Source organism: Puma concolor, chromosome D1 (assembly GCF_028749965.1).
Source record: "Puma concolor isolate L17-30 chromosome D1, mPumCon1.1.hap2, whole genome shotgun sequence".
Taxonomy (NCBI): domain Eukaryota; kingdom Metazoa; phylum Chordata; class Mammalia; order Carnivora; family Felidae; genus Puma; species Puma concolor.
The window spans coordinates 69616886-69633285 of NC_141676.1; the positions used below are offsets into that span (position 1 = coordinate 69616886).

General features: G+C 35.9%; 1 protein-coding gene across 15 annotated transcripts in view; it reads right to left on the bottom strand.

The window, feature by feature from the left end:
- Positions 1–16400, bottom strand: part of PICALM (phosphatidylinositol binding clathrin assembly protein) — a 102193-nt gene that overhangs the window by 64091 nt on the left and 21702 nt on the right. For all 15 annotated transcript variants that reach the window (XM_086678518.1, XM_086678510.1, XM_086678516.1 and 12 more), the window contains exon 2: positions 3757–3899. In XM_086678518.1, coding sequence (XP_086534644.1) covers positions 3757–3899 — 143 coding nt within the window. The remainder of the gene's footprint in view (positions 1–3756; positions 3900–16400) is intronic.

Below are 16400 nucleotides of genomic sequence, written 5' to 3' on the forward strand. Positions count from 1 at the left end.
AATACACTCCATTAAGCTTATCTAGCTTAAATTTCTCATCCTCAGTCCGGTTAACTAGTTAATAAACCTAGAAACATAATCCATATTTTTCACTAGCATACAGGAATTGATTAAAGCCTAATACCCATGGCTTCAGTATCAGCGTCTAAAAGGAAGTAGGAACTTTTAACCTAGAACCAGTAATTTTGGCTTTACTGCAGCATATTAGGGCTACAGCTAGTCACACTCAAGTGGAATCTTTACTTTATACAGCTATCTAGTGACCCAAATTTTTATGACCTTTTTAAAAACAAAATTATAATCATACAAGAAAACAGTATTACAGATATCCTCCCTTACCCACTGTCCAGATTAAACACACTGCCATATTTACTTCAGATTTTCTTAGAGAAACAAAACATTAAAAACTCTATTGAAGACACACACCTTCAATCTCATTTCCTTCCCTCTTCAAAGGCAATAATATTCTAAAGTAGGTTTGTATCATTCCCACACATTTATAATAATTTTTCTATATATATATATATATATCCTATAAACTGTACATAATTTTTTCTATTTTAAATTTACAGAAAAATCATACTATATTCTTTTCCAAAGTGCTTTTTAACAACTTTTTCCCAAGAAAAAGTATTTAATATACGTAGAACCAGTTAATTCATTTTAAATGACATTCTAGCATTTCAAAGGCCAGTATATCATTATGTATCCATTTCTTATCCAGTTCTTTCCAATTTCACTATTATTAACCATGTTTCATGGACATCTTGGTACTTGGTCTCCATGTGCAAACATACAAAAGTTTCTCATGATATAAACTTAGGCTTGAATTTTTGGGTCAGCATGTATGCAAAAGTTCATCTTCTCAAAATAGTGTCAAAATTCTCTCCAAAGTTCTTACCACAGAACACAACCTTAACTTCCCTTTACATACAACCTCTAAAATAGAGCTAATTCCTTTCAATTTCACTTCCCCTTAAGATTTCATTTTTTTTTTTAATACATGCAGAGGGTTACTATCAATTAGGATATACACCAGCACTCCTCTAACTCAATCTTGTTTCATCTGCGTTCACCCCAAACTACCAAGCCAGGATTTTGAAAAACAATTTATAAATCAAATACTGATGTTTCATCACTTATCCTAAAACTGGTTTCAAAAAGGTGTTAAAATATCCTAAGACAGTATTAGACCCCATGATTTCCATAAGCTGTGATAATTCATTGTTGTGGGAAACCCATCCTGTGCATTGTAATGTTTAAAAGCATTCCTGGCCTCTCTACCTACAGATGCCAATAGCAACCCCATCATTTGCAACAAATGTTCCCTAGCAGGGGCAGGACAGATCACTCTCCTCCTTGCCCTATGGTATTCTCATCACAACAGAGTAAAATCCTATGCATACTCTCTCACAGACTACTAAACCTGCCAATAAGAAGAGTATCGAATTTGTCTTAGCTGCTTAAGGGAAATAAACATGAGTTTATCTAAAAACCACAATGAAATACTATTTTTCTCCTCTTATCAGTCAACTGTAAGGAATGGCTGTCAACTTTCTGTTTCCTTACTTTTATCAAAGTTTTGTGTCTAGTATTATCACCTTATTCATAGTCCCGGAAAGCCATGACTAATAGTCTTCCTCTTTATCTGGCATTCTAATTGGTTATACTCGTGGCTTTTTCTTTTTAAAGGATAAACTACATTTTCTTTAAAAAAGGTGAAAAATGCTATATAAGCCTGAAATTCTTCACAGTAAATAATCATGATCTTAAGTAAACACAATCCCAATAAAAGCAGAAAACTGTTATCGTAGTTAAGATAAAAAATGCTTCAAGTTATGCTAAAGTTAGTATATATAAACATTCCTATTGACTCCATACACTGGTTACAATAAATCAGAAAACTGAGTCATGTCTCTTGACTGAGACGTCATATTTCAGGTAACTTCTGGGAATAACTTTTAAAACTTAAACACTACAAATAAAGTCATCCAATGTGATGCTGCTGTAACAGTGAATAATCAGAAAGCTAAATTTCTAGGAAAGGGAAAGTTAAGAAAATTATGGAATATATGATCCATTAAATTGTCACTAAAGATGGGGCGCCTGGGTGGCGCAGTCGGTTAAGTGTCCGACTTCAGCCAGGTCACGATCTCGCGGTCCGTGAGTTCGAGCCCCGCGTCAGGCTCTGGGCTGATGGCTCGGAGCCTGGAGCCTGTTTCCGATTCTGTGTCTCCCTCTCTCTCTGACCCTCCCCCGTTCATGCTCTGTCTCTCTCTGTCCCAAAAATAAATAAAAAACGTTGAAAAAAAAAATTAAAAAAAAAAAAATTGTCACTAAAGATAATACAAAAAAAAAAAAAAAACACAGAACATGGAAATGCTTATGGTGTGACATGATATAAAAAAGCTAAATAGGGGCGCCTGGGTGGCGCAGTCGGTTAAGCGTCCGGCTTCAGCCAGGTCACGATCTCGCGGACCGTGAGTTCGAGCCCCGCGTCAGGCTCTGGGCTGATGGCTCAGAGCCTGGAGCCTGTTTCTGATTCTGTGTTTCCCTCTCTCTCTGCCCCTCCCCTGTTCATGCTCTGTCTCTCTCTGTCCCAAAAATAAATAAAAACGTTGGAAAAAAAAAATTTTAATAAAAAATAAAAAATAAAAAAAAAAGCTAAATAGTTTATCTAAATTATGGTTATAGCTATTAAAAACAAGGACCAGAAGAGAACACCAAAATGTGCATATAGTAAGATCTGTTGCAATGATGAAGTTGAAGGTAAACTCTGGCTTTAATTCTAAACTAATTTAATGATTCTCTATTGGTATCTTCCCAAGATGACAGAAAAGCCTTAGCACTGAAAGCCCCAAATGAGTAACGTGATGGATGTCAGAAAGTCATTATGCTCAAAAGTCTAATAATACCAACACCTGAAGTCTCTCCCCATCTCTCAACAATTGGTGGGCTGCATTTTTCTAAGGTGCACACTAAGCATAGATTTATCTAGTTGCATTCAAGTATTCTTGTAACACAATAAAATAATCAGCCACTAGCCTATCATGGAAAACAAGATGATTCTCTCCAAACATTAAAATACAAAAGCTTATGCATCTTTTTGTTACCCTTTAGGGCAATGAAGACTTCAATGAAGGCTTCAGACACCTCTCTGCTTAAGAAGGCACTCTTTAGACTCTTAAACACAGAGGAACAAACTGAGGGTGGATGGGGGAGAGGGGAAAATGGGTGATGGGCACCTAAGGAGGGCACTTGGGATGAGCACTGGGGGTTGAATGGAAGCCAGTCTGACAATAAATTATATTTATAAATAAAAAAGGGCACTCTTTAATCAGTCCCTCTCAGCAAATGCCATCTTAGTGCTCAATGCAACAGCTTTGAACTAGACAAAGTGGTTCCAAAGACAACTATATAAAATCAGGGAGAAATCTGATTGGCCATAATAAAGCAAACGGATATAGACAAACATACAGTCTATGCACAAGGCCTGCAAAACCTAGTGCTGCTTACAGAATCTACCTCTAGACATTAATCCCTATTTCTTGATCCCATTATTCAAAATGCTCTGGGCTTTGACCCATTATCCTTCCTCAAATTGTAGAAGCTACAATTTTATTTCTGCCTAGTCCCCTTGCCCTTTTTACCTATATTATTTGGTTGCTAAAGTCATTCCTGAAGTTTCCATGAGAGAAGCAAGCTGAATAATCAGTCATCACACCAGTATGCTTGTTAACCAAAAATTTGGCTTACCTCATTTCCATACACCATCAAATGATGAGTTGTAATGAGAGATTTGAAGACCACGACCCAACTACTATTAGTAGTTCTTTCAAATAAACTGTCTGCCAACTGTGGGATGTTCACATTCATCTCATTTGTGCACTGAATTAAGTCTGCAATTAAAAAAAAAAAAAAAGACTTACTCTGCAGCTTTAATTTATTATTAATGTCAGATGTGCACACTAACAGGGGAAAAATCTAACAGTGGAGCAACAATAGATAGTTTGGAGAAGATATTAAAAATCTCTTAGGAGAATAATTGAGACCACTATAATCCACCTGAGAAGAATTAGGAAGGATAATATTAATTACAAAGGATTAGGAAGAATAATATTGATTAGAAGGATATTGATTAGGATCATATAAAGGATCAATACCATTAAGTAAATCAAATTTCCTCAGAGTAATTCACCCTCAACTATTTTATTGATCTCAAAAAGAACTATTTTAAGGCCCTGTAGAACTTTCAGTTCTCTTATTACTCATAAACCCTCAGAACTACAATGTTAGTATTATTCATCCCTACCATTCAAAAAACACAAACAAACAAACAGACATATAGAAGCATGAACAAACTGAAGGTCAAATGACCTTTATTAATATTCTCCCTAGAATGCTGTGTTTGTACTATAAGGAAGATAGAGCAGATATGTGGTCTGTGAGTGGGTAGGATCTCAGTTTATATAAAATTTTCATTCTTCTCACCCTTCAGTTTTACCATTAGCTCAGTTATCAGCTGATATCAACTAGCTAACTCTAACAAAACTGGAAATGAAGTGAAGTTTCTTGTTGCATACATGTCCAAGAAGAAATGATCCAAGAACTCTATTTGCTATTACTCTGAAAACAGCTAAAACAATCTAAGTTCCAATTTTATATTTCAAGTGGGAGAGCATAACTATAAAATGGTTTAATATACAATTGTTTCAGCCCCGAAACTGGGGGCGGGGGGGGGGGGGGGTGGCGGGGGAAGGCAGCTCTTAATAACCTCAGAGTTTTACCTCCAATCTACTTAAGGGATATTATTGGCAAATTCAGTGAAGAAAATATAAAATACGATCCAATTTAGAGAATAGAAAGGAAGAAATGAGTTGTTTCACTTGTAAAGTAACATATAAAAAATGTATAAATATCTCAGCTATAACTGTGGTAAAGGGAAAGAAACTAAAGTTATTCATGACTCATAAGTAGTTTGTCCATTTTTAATCTTCAGCACATAATGATTAAATAAAAATTCAAGTGACCTAACTTGGCCTTGATCACTAGCAAGAAACAGTTATGTAACTATGACCATTCCATCTGCTTACAATCTTTTAAAAACATTTCTTCTTATAGGTCCAATTATTATACAAAGTAACATTTGATAACAAATGAATTTTAGATAAGCAGTCACCCTAGCCAACAAAGCTTAAAGAACAAAGCACAAAACAGTCAAACAGAGCGCCCATGGAACAGAAGAATGGCACAAGGCTTTCACAATTCATACTTGCAACAAAAATTAAATAGTACTTTCACAATTTGGTGTGTATGGTTCAGTTTCTGATAGTAAAAAAACACAATTTGATCTCTGCCTTCTCTGAATCTTCTTGAACAGTACTTCATACCTGTCCTACAGCACTAAATATATCACATACACCTTATTCCCAAAGTTAAGCTTTCTCTGCCTCTCAAAAAATAATGAGGGCAAGGCATATATATCTGTCTTGGTCCTTTTGAATCCTTTAGAACTTGAAGCTCATTGATCAAGGTCTGAACCCAATTATAAGGAGTTATCTTAATTTTTTTCCTCCATTTATCTTGATATATCTGTATTTTTTCTTTTTTAATGTTTTATTTTTGAGAGAGAGAGAGAGAGACAGAACATGAGTGGGAGGGGCAGAGAGAGGGAGACACAGAATCTGAAGCAGGCTCCAGGCTCTGAGCTGTCAGCACAGAGCCCGATGTGGGGCTCAAACCCACGAACAGTAAGATCATGATCTGAACTAAAGTTGGCCACTTAACCAACTGAACCACCCAGGCACCCCAGATATATCTATATTTTTCTATATCCTTCCAGAAACTATCTTGATAAGCTATTCAATTCTTAAACATGTTTACTTCCCCATGATGGTATCATTTTATACACCTCAGAATCTTTTTTAGCTTTCAAAACTGAACTTGTCACAAAATTTGTCACAATACTACCCCAAAAGTGCTCCTACCTGTGTGTTTATATACACTCCGTACAGCCCATCAATAACTAAGTCTCCTAAATCTCCAGCCATTGTACTTGTTCCTTCCTCTCCATTACATGTCATTGCCAAAGCCAGAATTCAAGTCCTATTTATTTCCTAACCAGGAGGTACCACCTCTCCTGAAAGTATTCAGAAACTGGGGAGGGGGATTAACACACAGAGTTTTTACTGGCATTTAATATCAATGATGTGGGAAACTAACCATCCTGCAATGCACAATCAGCACTTCATAATTTAAAACTACTCTACCCATCGGGGTACCTGGCTGGCTCAATAGATAGAGCACGTGACTCTTGATCTCAGTGTCATGAGCCCAGGCCCCAAGTTGGGCACAGAGCCTACTTAAAAAAATTTTTTTTAAATAAATAAAATTGCTCCACCCAAAATTGTCCCCACTGAGAAATGTTGGACTGACTGGCTGCTTCACTTCTGATTTGGGGTCTCACTCACCTCACACCCCTAAACAGTCTCTAAACTGACCAAAGAATGATCTACAACACAACACTGTCACTGCCTAACCTCAGTGAGGTCCCTACTACATACAGGACAGCACACATTCTGTCCTTGTCAATATCCTCCCTTCTTGACTTTTGGCTTCCAAAACAGAACCACTCTCCAGTTTTCTCTGATGTACCTTGCTGTTTCACACCTGAATCTTTTCATTCTTACTCATTCTTCGAAATGAGTCGTGTTCCCTTTCACATTCTAAAGTACTCACCAGTCACTAAAGCTGACACATAATCCTACACTACAGAATTATTTCATACTATATCTACTTACAAATGATTTTCTTCTAACTAGTTTGAAAGACCTTAAAAGGAGGCTCCAAACATTTTTGTTAGCCATTTCCATACTCTTCATCACAGAGGTAAGTAAAATGCTACATTAGTCAGAAAGAGCCTGATCTGGGGCGCCTGGGTGACTTATTCAGTTGAGTGTCCGACTTTAGCTCAGGTCATGATCTCACAATTCATGAATTTGAGCCCCATATTGGGTACCACAATGACACTGCAAAGCCTGCTTGGGAATTCTCTCTCTCTCTCTGCCCCTCTCCCTCCCTCAAAATAAACTTTTTTTTTTTTTTTTTTAGAGTCTGATCTTAAATGAAGCAAAAAGTAGATTTTAGTTTCAACAACTAGAAGATTTTACATATATTAGAATTTATACATTTTACCAGTGCTATGTAATCCCTCTGTGACCAGCTCTCTCCTCTGTATCACTTTGCTTCAGTTACACTGACGTCTCCTTTGCAGTGCCTCCCAAAGGCCAAATACTCTTACCACAGGTGCTCAGGACCTGCTGTTCTTTCTACCTAGAATATGCTTCTCCCAGATATCTACACTTCTTGCTCCCACATTTTATTCCTATAGATCTTGGCTCATATGTCACCTTATCAGATAACTCTTCTGAATAATTATACAAAATTACAAAGCCTCAGGGCACTCTTCTACCTCCAAACTATCACTGTCCACCCCCTTAACTCTTATTTTGTCTCCAGAACACTTACCACCTAATTCATCTTACTGTATTTAATGTTTTTCTCTCTCAATCAAAATCTAAGTTCCAGGGGCGCCTGGGTGGCTCAGTCAGCTAAGTGTCTGACTCTTGATCTCAGCCCAGGTCATGATCTCACAGTTCGTGAGTTCACAAGCCCCGCATTGGGCTCTGCGCTGACAGCGCAGAGCCTGCTTGGGATTCTCTCTCTTCCTCTCTCTGCCTCTCCTCCATTCTCTCTCTCTCTTTCTCAAAAAAATATAAACATTAAAATAAATAAATAAAATCTTAGAGCTCTTAAAAAAAAAAACTAAGTTCCATGTGGGCAGGGCTCTGTTTTGTTCTCTGCTGTATCCCCTAAGGTCCAGAATAGTGCCTCATGTATAGTGGTCACTCATACTTTTTGATTCATTTTAATAAGCGTATTATTATAAGCATACACAGCCTTAGCATGACTTTTTTTTAAAGGCATCCAAAATGGTATTTTTTACATAGACTAAAACCAACAATTTCAGACTATCTGCACAATCTGCTATTCCCAAAAGAATAAAGAACCTGAGCCCATTATATGTGGAAATTTTCAAATTTCAAATTTAAGAGTATCTAACAAATAAAGGTTATTATTTGCTTATGAAAACAATACTTTAGAAATTTCTACACTTTAGAAATGACCACATAAAAACTGAAGGATAACTCCAGAAACTAAAATATAGCACTTCACATTAAATGGGAAAAAGAAATAAGCATTCATGTAGAGATTAGGAACCCAGAGTGGAGCAAATGCAAAACCAAAGTTATATAAATACTGCTGAGAAAAAATACTGAATCATTACACCAACTCTACAGACTATACTTCCCCCATAGTATTTTAAGCAGTTCTCCAGGCAGTAATTTTTCCTCCGCACAATGTTTCTACTACAACAATAACCTGAAAATGCTTCCAAGTCTGAGCTCTAACAACTCAGGAAAAAAATGTTTTCCCACACGACTAACCAAAAGCAAATAATTCCAAATAAGAATCATGCATATTATGGGAATCTTGACAGCTACTGCTTTCCCTATTCTCAATTCAGAAGACTTCAGTTCTTAAAAACCACAAACTTGGTATTAAATTTCCCTTACCAATCGAAAGGGTTCCAAAACAGAAACACATCTTATATTTTCTTTTAGTTTTTTCCCTTAAGAATATAAAAACTAAATACCTTCTTGAATTTTACATTATAAATAATTCGTAAACCTCACACTCAAAAAAATTACTACATGGGATACAGGATCTATGCTTTAGGTACAAAGAGAATTTTCAAGAGGATTTCTAGTATTTAAGGTCAAGAAGAAAATAGGCCTACTAAGGAAATGAAGAGCATTTTTCCCGAGACAGTGGAAAAAACCAATTCCTACTATACAAACAAAATACTCTCCCTTTTACTATTTAATATGCCCTTCCAATGTCTGTGGCAGGTAGACATTAATTGTATCAACACAGGCAAGACTTGGCCAAAGGTTAGGTCACATGAGCTCACTACAAAGTAGTAACAAATTTAGGACCAGAATTAAATTTTGTAAAAGATAAGGTGTTTAGAAACATATATACCAAGTGAATATCCAAATAGCCAATCTAGTGCAAGTACTAAACTTCTAATCAATTTAAAACAAAAATAGTAAAAAAAAAAAAAAAAAGTAGTGAAATGCAGAACAGTATTTTTGTATTCAGGGGAAAATGTTCAACAAAATATCAAAAACTTAGTAGTAACCAATTACCAAATGGCTTCATTAATGTTACAGCCATATTCCTAGTGCAGGCCACTAGCCTATACACATCTCCCAAGGCAAAGTTCACTAACTTAAGAAACTTAAGCCACTTAGGGTTCACTTTCACAACTCAGGAAAACACCATCAGCAGAATGTATAGGGTCTCAAGTTCCCAACTGTACAGGCATTCACTAAGCTATATCAAAACTATGCTGATACCCAAGTAGATTTTTTAATAAATAAACTTGGCCAAAAATAATAGTAAAAAACAAAAAAACCTACAATGTATCATAATCACTCAGCCAAATGCTACTATCTCTTTCAAAATGATCACTCTGAAACCTACTGGTTTTTTTGGTGTGTATGTGTATCTACCTCGTAAATTGTGAGGATTAGTTAATGCTACTGGAACTACAAAGGAAATGCTCAACAAATACTGGTAATTAAGTACTACTATATAACATAAAATATACCTATGTCACATACATTAATAAACATCTGTAGTTTAAACAATTCAAAATTTCTATGTTTTATATCAATTACATTTTCCTACTGTTAACCCCCCTTCACCCATTTCTCCCACCCTCATTCCCCACCTCTTGCAACCACCAATCTGTTTCCTGTATCTATGAACTTTTATTAGATTCCTCAAATAAGAGAGAGAACATAGTATGTGTCTTTCTGCCTGACTTATTTCACTTAGCATAATGCCTTGGGAGGTCCATCCATGATGCTACAAATGGCAAGGTATCATTCTTTTCATGGCTGAATAATATTCCACTGTGCATATACCACAATTTCCTTATACATTCATCCATCAATGAACACTTAGGATGTTTCCATATCTTGGCTATCATACATAATACTGCAATGAACATGAGGGTACATGTATCTTTTCAAGTTAGTGTTTCCATTTTCTTCAGATAAATACACCAAAGTGGAAATGCTGGATCATATAGTTCTATTTTCAATTTGATGAACCTCCATGTTTTCCACAGTAGGTACACCAATTTACAGTCCCACTAACTGTGCACAAGAACTCCCTCTTCTCTACATCCTTGCCAACACTTGGTATTTGTCTTTTTGATAAAGGCCACTTTCCCAGGAGTGAAGTAATAACTCACTGTGGTTTTGATTTGTATTTCCCTGATGATTAATGATGTTTAGCATCTCTTTACATTCCTGTTGGCTATCTGTATGTTTTCTTTGAAAAAAATGTCTATTCAGATCTTCAGTCACTTTTTAATTGAATTGTTTGGTTTTTGGTTTTGACTTGTATGTGTTATTTACCTATTAGCCCCTTATCAGATACGACTTGCAAATATCTTCTCCCATTCAGTACACTGCCTTTTGGTTTTGTTGACCGTTTCCTTTGTGGTGCAAAAGCTTTTTAGTATTATGCAGTCCCACCTATTTTTGCTTTTGTCGCTTCTGCTTTGTGTGTCAGATTCAAAAAGTCATCCCCAAAACCTATGTCAGGGAGTTTACCACCTCTTTTCTTCTAGGAGTTTTGTGATTCCAGGTCTTACATTCAGGTCTTTAATCCACTTTTTATTTAATTTGTGTATGGTTAAGACAGTGGTCAAGTTTCTTTCTTTTGCATGTAGCAGTCCAGGTTTCCCAGCACCATTTGATGAAGAAACTATTCTTTCCCTAATGTATATTCTTGGCTCCTTTGTCATAAGTTAATTGATCATATATGCACGCATTTATTTGTAGGCTCTCTATTCTGTTCCATCGATCTATATGCCTACTTTTATGACAATACCATACTGTTTTAACTGTTTCAAACATTTTTATTTTTTAAATGTTTATTTATTTTGAGAGAAAGAGAGTGGGGAAGGGGCAGAGAGAGGGAGAGAGAGAATCCCAAGCAGGCTCTGCACTGTCAGCATAGAGCCCAACGCAGGGCTCGATCCCACAAACTGTGAGATCATGACCTGAGCCGAAATCAAGAGTTAGACCCTTAACTGATAGAGCCACCCATGCACCCCAATACCATACTGCTTTAATTACTATAGCTTTGTAATATAGTTTAAAATCAGGGAGGGTGTGTGATGCCTGCAGCTTTGTTCTTCTTTCTCAAGACTGCTTTGGCTATTTGTGTGTGGTGGTTGTTTTTGTGTAGTTTCATACAAATTTAAGAATTATTCTATTTCTTTGAAAAAATGGCATTGGAATTTTGATAGGAATTGCACTGAATCTGTAGATTGCTTTGGGTACCAATCCATGAACGCAGAGTATCTTCACATATGTGTTTTCCTCAATTCCTTTCGTTAAGCCCTGTAGTTTTCGATACAGGCCTTTCACTTCCTTTAAGTTTATTCCTAGGTATTTTTCTTCTTTTTTGATTCAATTGTAAATGGGATTGTTTTATTTCCCTAGTTCATTATTAGTACACAGAAATGCAACAAAATTTTGTGTATTTTTTATCCTAACACTTTACTGAATTTTATTAGTTCTAACAGTTTTTTTGATGAAGTCTTGAGGGTTTTCTATATAATATCATGTCATCTGCAAACAGTGACAGTTTAACTTTTTCCTTTCCAACGTGGATTGCCTTTAATTTCTTTTTCCTGCCTAGTTGCTCTGGGTAGGATTTCCAGTATTATGTTGAATAGAAGTGGCAAAGAGTGGACATTCTTGTCTTGTTCTTTCTTGATTTTAGAGGAAAGACTTTGAGCTTTTTACTGCTGAATAGGATGTTCGCTGTGGGCTTATGATACTTTTTGCAACTGCCTTCAGAATCAATTTCAATAACATGACCAATTTCTTCAGTCATCTGGAAAATTGGAGATACACTGAATCTGGAAGGCAAATTCAGTAAATCATCAAATGTTGCTTCATTGATCAGATCTTCGACATCTTTCCTGGGTAGGAGTACAAATAGGTAGGAACAAATATTCACCAAGAAACAGTAACAAAAATAGCCAAGAAACAGTAGCAGACAAATTTCTGAACCTGTGCTTTTTAAAAATACCAGCAACATTATTCTCATTTAGCAAAAAGTTGAAAGTATTTCTAAAACATGCTAGTTGAAATCAGACTTAAGCCCAAAGAATTATACACAGAGGCACATCTGCCCTTGTCATAAGTGTCAAATGTCTGAGAATTGGAATGCATGGTTTTATACCTTATTCCACTCAATTTTTTGTGTAAGGGGTAACAAATTAAGATGTAACTTACCATTTTATCTTTATAGTTTGCGGGTACTCTGTGTGAAACACAATGCTACACTTTTGCATAATTCCCATTAGAACTAATTCAGAAATAGGGTCTTCATAGATTAACTTATGCCTTAAGAAAAAAAAAAATCTAACCAACTTATTAATTTGATATGAAGATAAAAAACTGGGGAAAGACTTACATACTATAGAATTCAGTACAAGTAGCAAAGATTGAGTTAATTTGAAAAGAGGAGAGAAGGGTGCATTTCAAAGTATTAACAAGGAATAAAGATATCCAAATGGCTTTGATAAAAGTGCTATGAAGTTAAAGGAACTAAGTTACAATGTAAGAGGACATGTTCAATAATGGAGGAAATGGTTCATTACATGACAGTGGTCTGACAATGAAATACTATGAGGCCAACAAACACAGGGCAAAAAAAGCTGACAAGGGAAAAATGCTGATAGTTCGTTAAATCAAAGCCATGTTAAAGAACAATACACAGTAAGATTTCATTTTTAAAATTGTAAGTATATAATATTTTCTGATATATACTGATATGCCTAAATAGGTTGATGCAAAAACAACTGAACACTTTCAAACTTATTAAGCAACTAAGTTATATATGAACAGTAATCAAAATCAATATGTAAAGAACTGTATCACTATTATTTAATTTTACAAATCTCAATAAGCACCTCTCATGTCACACATCAAATACCAATCCTGTACCAACTTATTAATTGGATGTGAAGGTGAAAACTGGGGAAAGACTCACGTACTACAGAATGTTCAGTACAAGTAACAAGGACTGAGTTACTTTGAAAAGAGGAGGGAAGGGTGCGTTTCAGAGTATTAAAAGTAAATAAAGATATCCAAATGGCTTTGATAACAAGTACTATGAAGCTAAAGGAGCTAAATCAATGCACAAGGACATTCCAGACCCTCTGGGGCATACCATGATCAATGGCAGAAAGGACAGCCACACGTGTTCATTTACTTCCTCAAGCATGTGAGGAAGAGGTGATACACGCACAAGAGTTGCATGGCAAGACAGCTGAAATCTGGTAGCCACTGTTCCATTAAGTAGGCTAATATGGAACAAAAGTTCAAGCTCTCACCATGGTAGAAGGCCCTTAAGTTATCTCCAAAACCCACCAAGTAAGGAAGGCAAAGGCCCACTTTACTAAAAACCAAAACAAAACAAAAACATACAGCAGCTGCAGGAAAAACCAATCTGTGAGCACAACTAGATATGCTATTTCTGTCACTGTGTTCTCTGCAAAATTAACAAAAGATTCACAAATATGAAAACTAAAAAAAATAAAGATAACTCTACAATTTGGTGATAGTACATGTTATATTTAACCTTTTTATTCCATGGTAAGTGTTTCTTTCCTTTTAACTGATTTTTTTAATCACCATGTAAAACGAGGTTTTCTTCCCTTAAAACTATTCAACAGAAAAATTACTATAACCATGCCATTACAAATTCATTATCTGGCTATCCCTATTTGTTTTAAACAAAGTTTTTTTAAAGACGCATTAACTCTAAAAGACCTCTATCAGTGCTAATTTCAGGTGCTTATGGAAGCCACCCAAAAAAATCCAATTTTTGTAAATAGAGGAATAAAAAATTTGACATATTTAGAAAGTATTTCTAAGTATGCAGCATATGTGGGATATATCACATAAATGTCAAGTGTTGTGTTTTCATAACACTTTAAAAAACAACAAAAAACAAAAGACTGACCTCCTCTATATCTGTAGGAGAGGAAAGAAATACAACTAAGGAGGGAATACCTAAGAATTCAGATGAAGCTAGGTAAACAAAGTCAACCCTAAGATACTCTACATTAGTATCTGGCTGAAACTTAGCCTCTTAAGTGATAGTGAAAACAAGCCAAGTTTGCTGAACTGTCTATACTTTAATTTTAAAAGTGCAAAATAAAGTGTTTTAGTTAATGGAATCATTACATAACAGCTCTAAAATTGTAATCAATATACAAGTGTCTTTTTCAAATCAGCCCAACCTATGTCTCTTAAAATCATCTATCTTTATTTATGCATTTGCCTCTTCACCCACAAATCTTTTATAAATACATAAATCTTATGAGAGCTGAAGAAAGTTTAAGTCATAAAAATGCTCTATAGAAAAACACATACTCTTTGAATACTCTCAGAACTCACTACCAATGATTTATATTTTCCAGCAAAAAAGGTCATTCTTTTTTCCCCCATTATCAAAATGTTTTAGCTCCTATATAAGCATTCTTAATATTAAAAAAAAATCTGAAAACCTACAGCTTCTCCTGGGTGTTCTGGTGTATTCTGCATTCCTACCACTAGATGGCAGACTGTACAGAGAAACAGTAAGACTCTAGGAAGAACACAGGTGGATTCAGCTTTATCTCAATTTTGAGACTGTTTAGGATTCCATTCTAGTACTCCAAAGTGGTGATTTCCAAACCTTGACAACCTAGTCCCATCCCAGATTCCAAATAAGGATCTTAGGGGTGAGGAAAATCATATGTGAGTAAGTACTACTCCAAAGGCAACTATTACTTCTGTTAATTTTTTTTTTTTTAATTTTTTTTTTTCAACGTTTTATTTATTTTTTGGGGGACAGAGAGAGACAGAGCATGAACGGGGGAGGGGCAGAGAGAGAGGGAGACACAGAATCGGAAACAGGCTCCAGGCTCTGAGCCATCAGCCCAGAGCCTGACGCGGGGCTCGAACTCACGGACCGCGAGATCGTGACCTGGCTGAAGTCGGACGCTTAACCGACTGCGCCACCCAGGCGCCCCACTTCTGTTAATTTTTAATTTACCAGAAAAATGTAAGATGATAAAGTTACCTAACAGAATAAAACACGTGGCTTGATATAAGAATAAAAAATATTTATTTATAGGAAAACAAAATGAAAGCATTACAGTGATCCAACATATAAAAACACCACTTCCACAATATAAACAAAGGTGTTTTCCTTCCCTTCTTTGAAGATCTGAAGTTTCAGAATCATCATCCTACCTGCAGGAAAGGAAACATGTAAGTATCAAGTAATTTAAGAGTAAATACAAAAATTACAAATTCTGTCTTTTTGCATTACATTTTTTAAGAACTTAATACTTCATCAGCCCACTTAAGAAGACATAACCAGGATTCTTAAAAATAATCTAATACTGGATCAGAAACACAAAAAATGATTTCCTAAGCAAAATAAAAGGTCAAGTAACAACTCATTGCGAGTACTGCACTTACCTCCATCAAGGCTGTAAACCAGAACAGTCCAGGGGAGCAGGAAAAAATGAAAAGAATTCCTTCATTCCAACAAGACCAAGAAAAAGGAATCAAAGCTTGACAAGTTCCTCAAATGCAGATCAGAGTACTATGTAGGAAAAAAAATTATCTGTGGTCCAAGGAACTGGGACTAAGTATGGAGAAAAGTATGTTATTAGTAGGAAGTGATCAAGTGTCCTGGTTTTCCTGAAACAGTTCTGTTTTACACCTATTGTCTCAGTGTCCCATTCAAATAGCACATCCTTTCACTCTCAAAAGTGACCCAGTTTGGAATATAAATTATATGTCACCCTAGTTATAAGTGACCTAATAAAAGTCTACATGTAGCTAAGGAATTAATACACTACCACCATGTACTCCTAGGGTATTTGTATTTTCTTTCTGAAGTGCTATATTGTCCTTCTCCAGCCTTCCTTTTTTTTTTTTTTTTTTTTTTAATTTTTTTTTTCAACGTTTATTTATTTTTGGGACAGAGAGAGACAGAGCATGAACAGGGGAGGGGCAGAGAGAGGGAAACACAGAATCGGAAACAGGCTCCAGGCTCTGAGCCATCAGCCCAGAGCCTGACGCGGGGCTCGAACTCACGGACCGCGAGATCGTGACCTGGCTGAAGTCGGACGCTTAACCAAATGCGCCACCCAGGCGCCCCTCTCCAGCCTTCTTAAACAC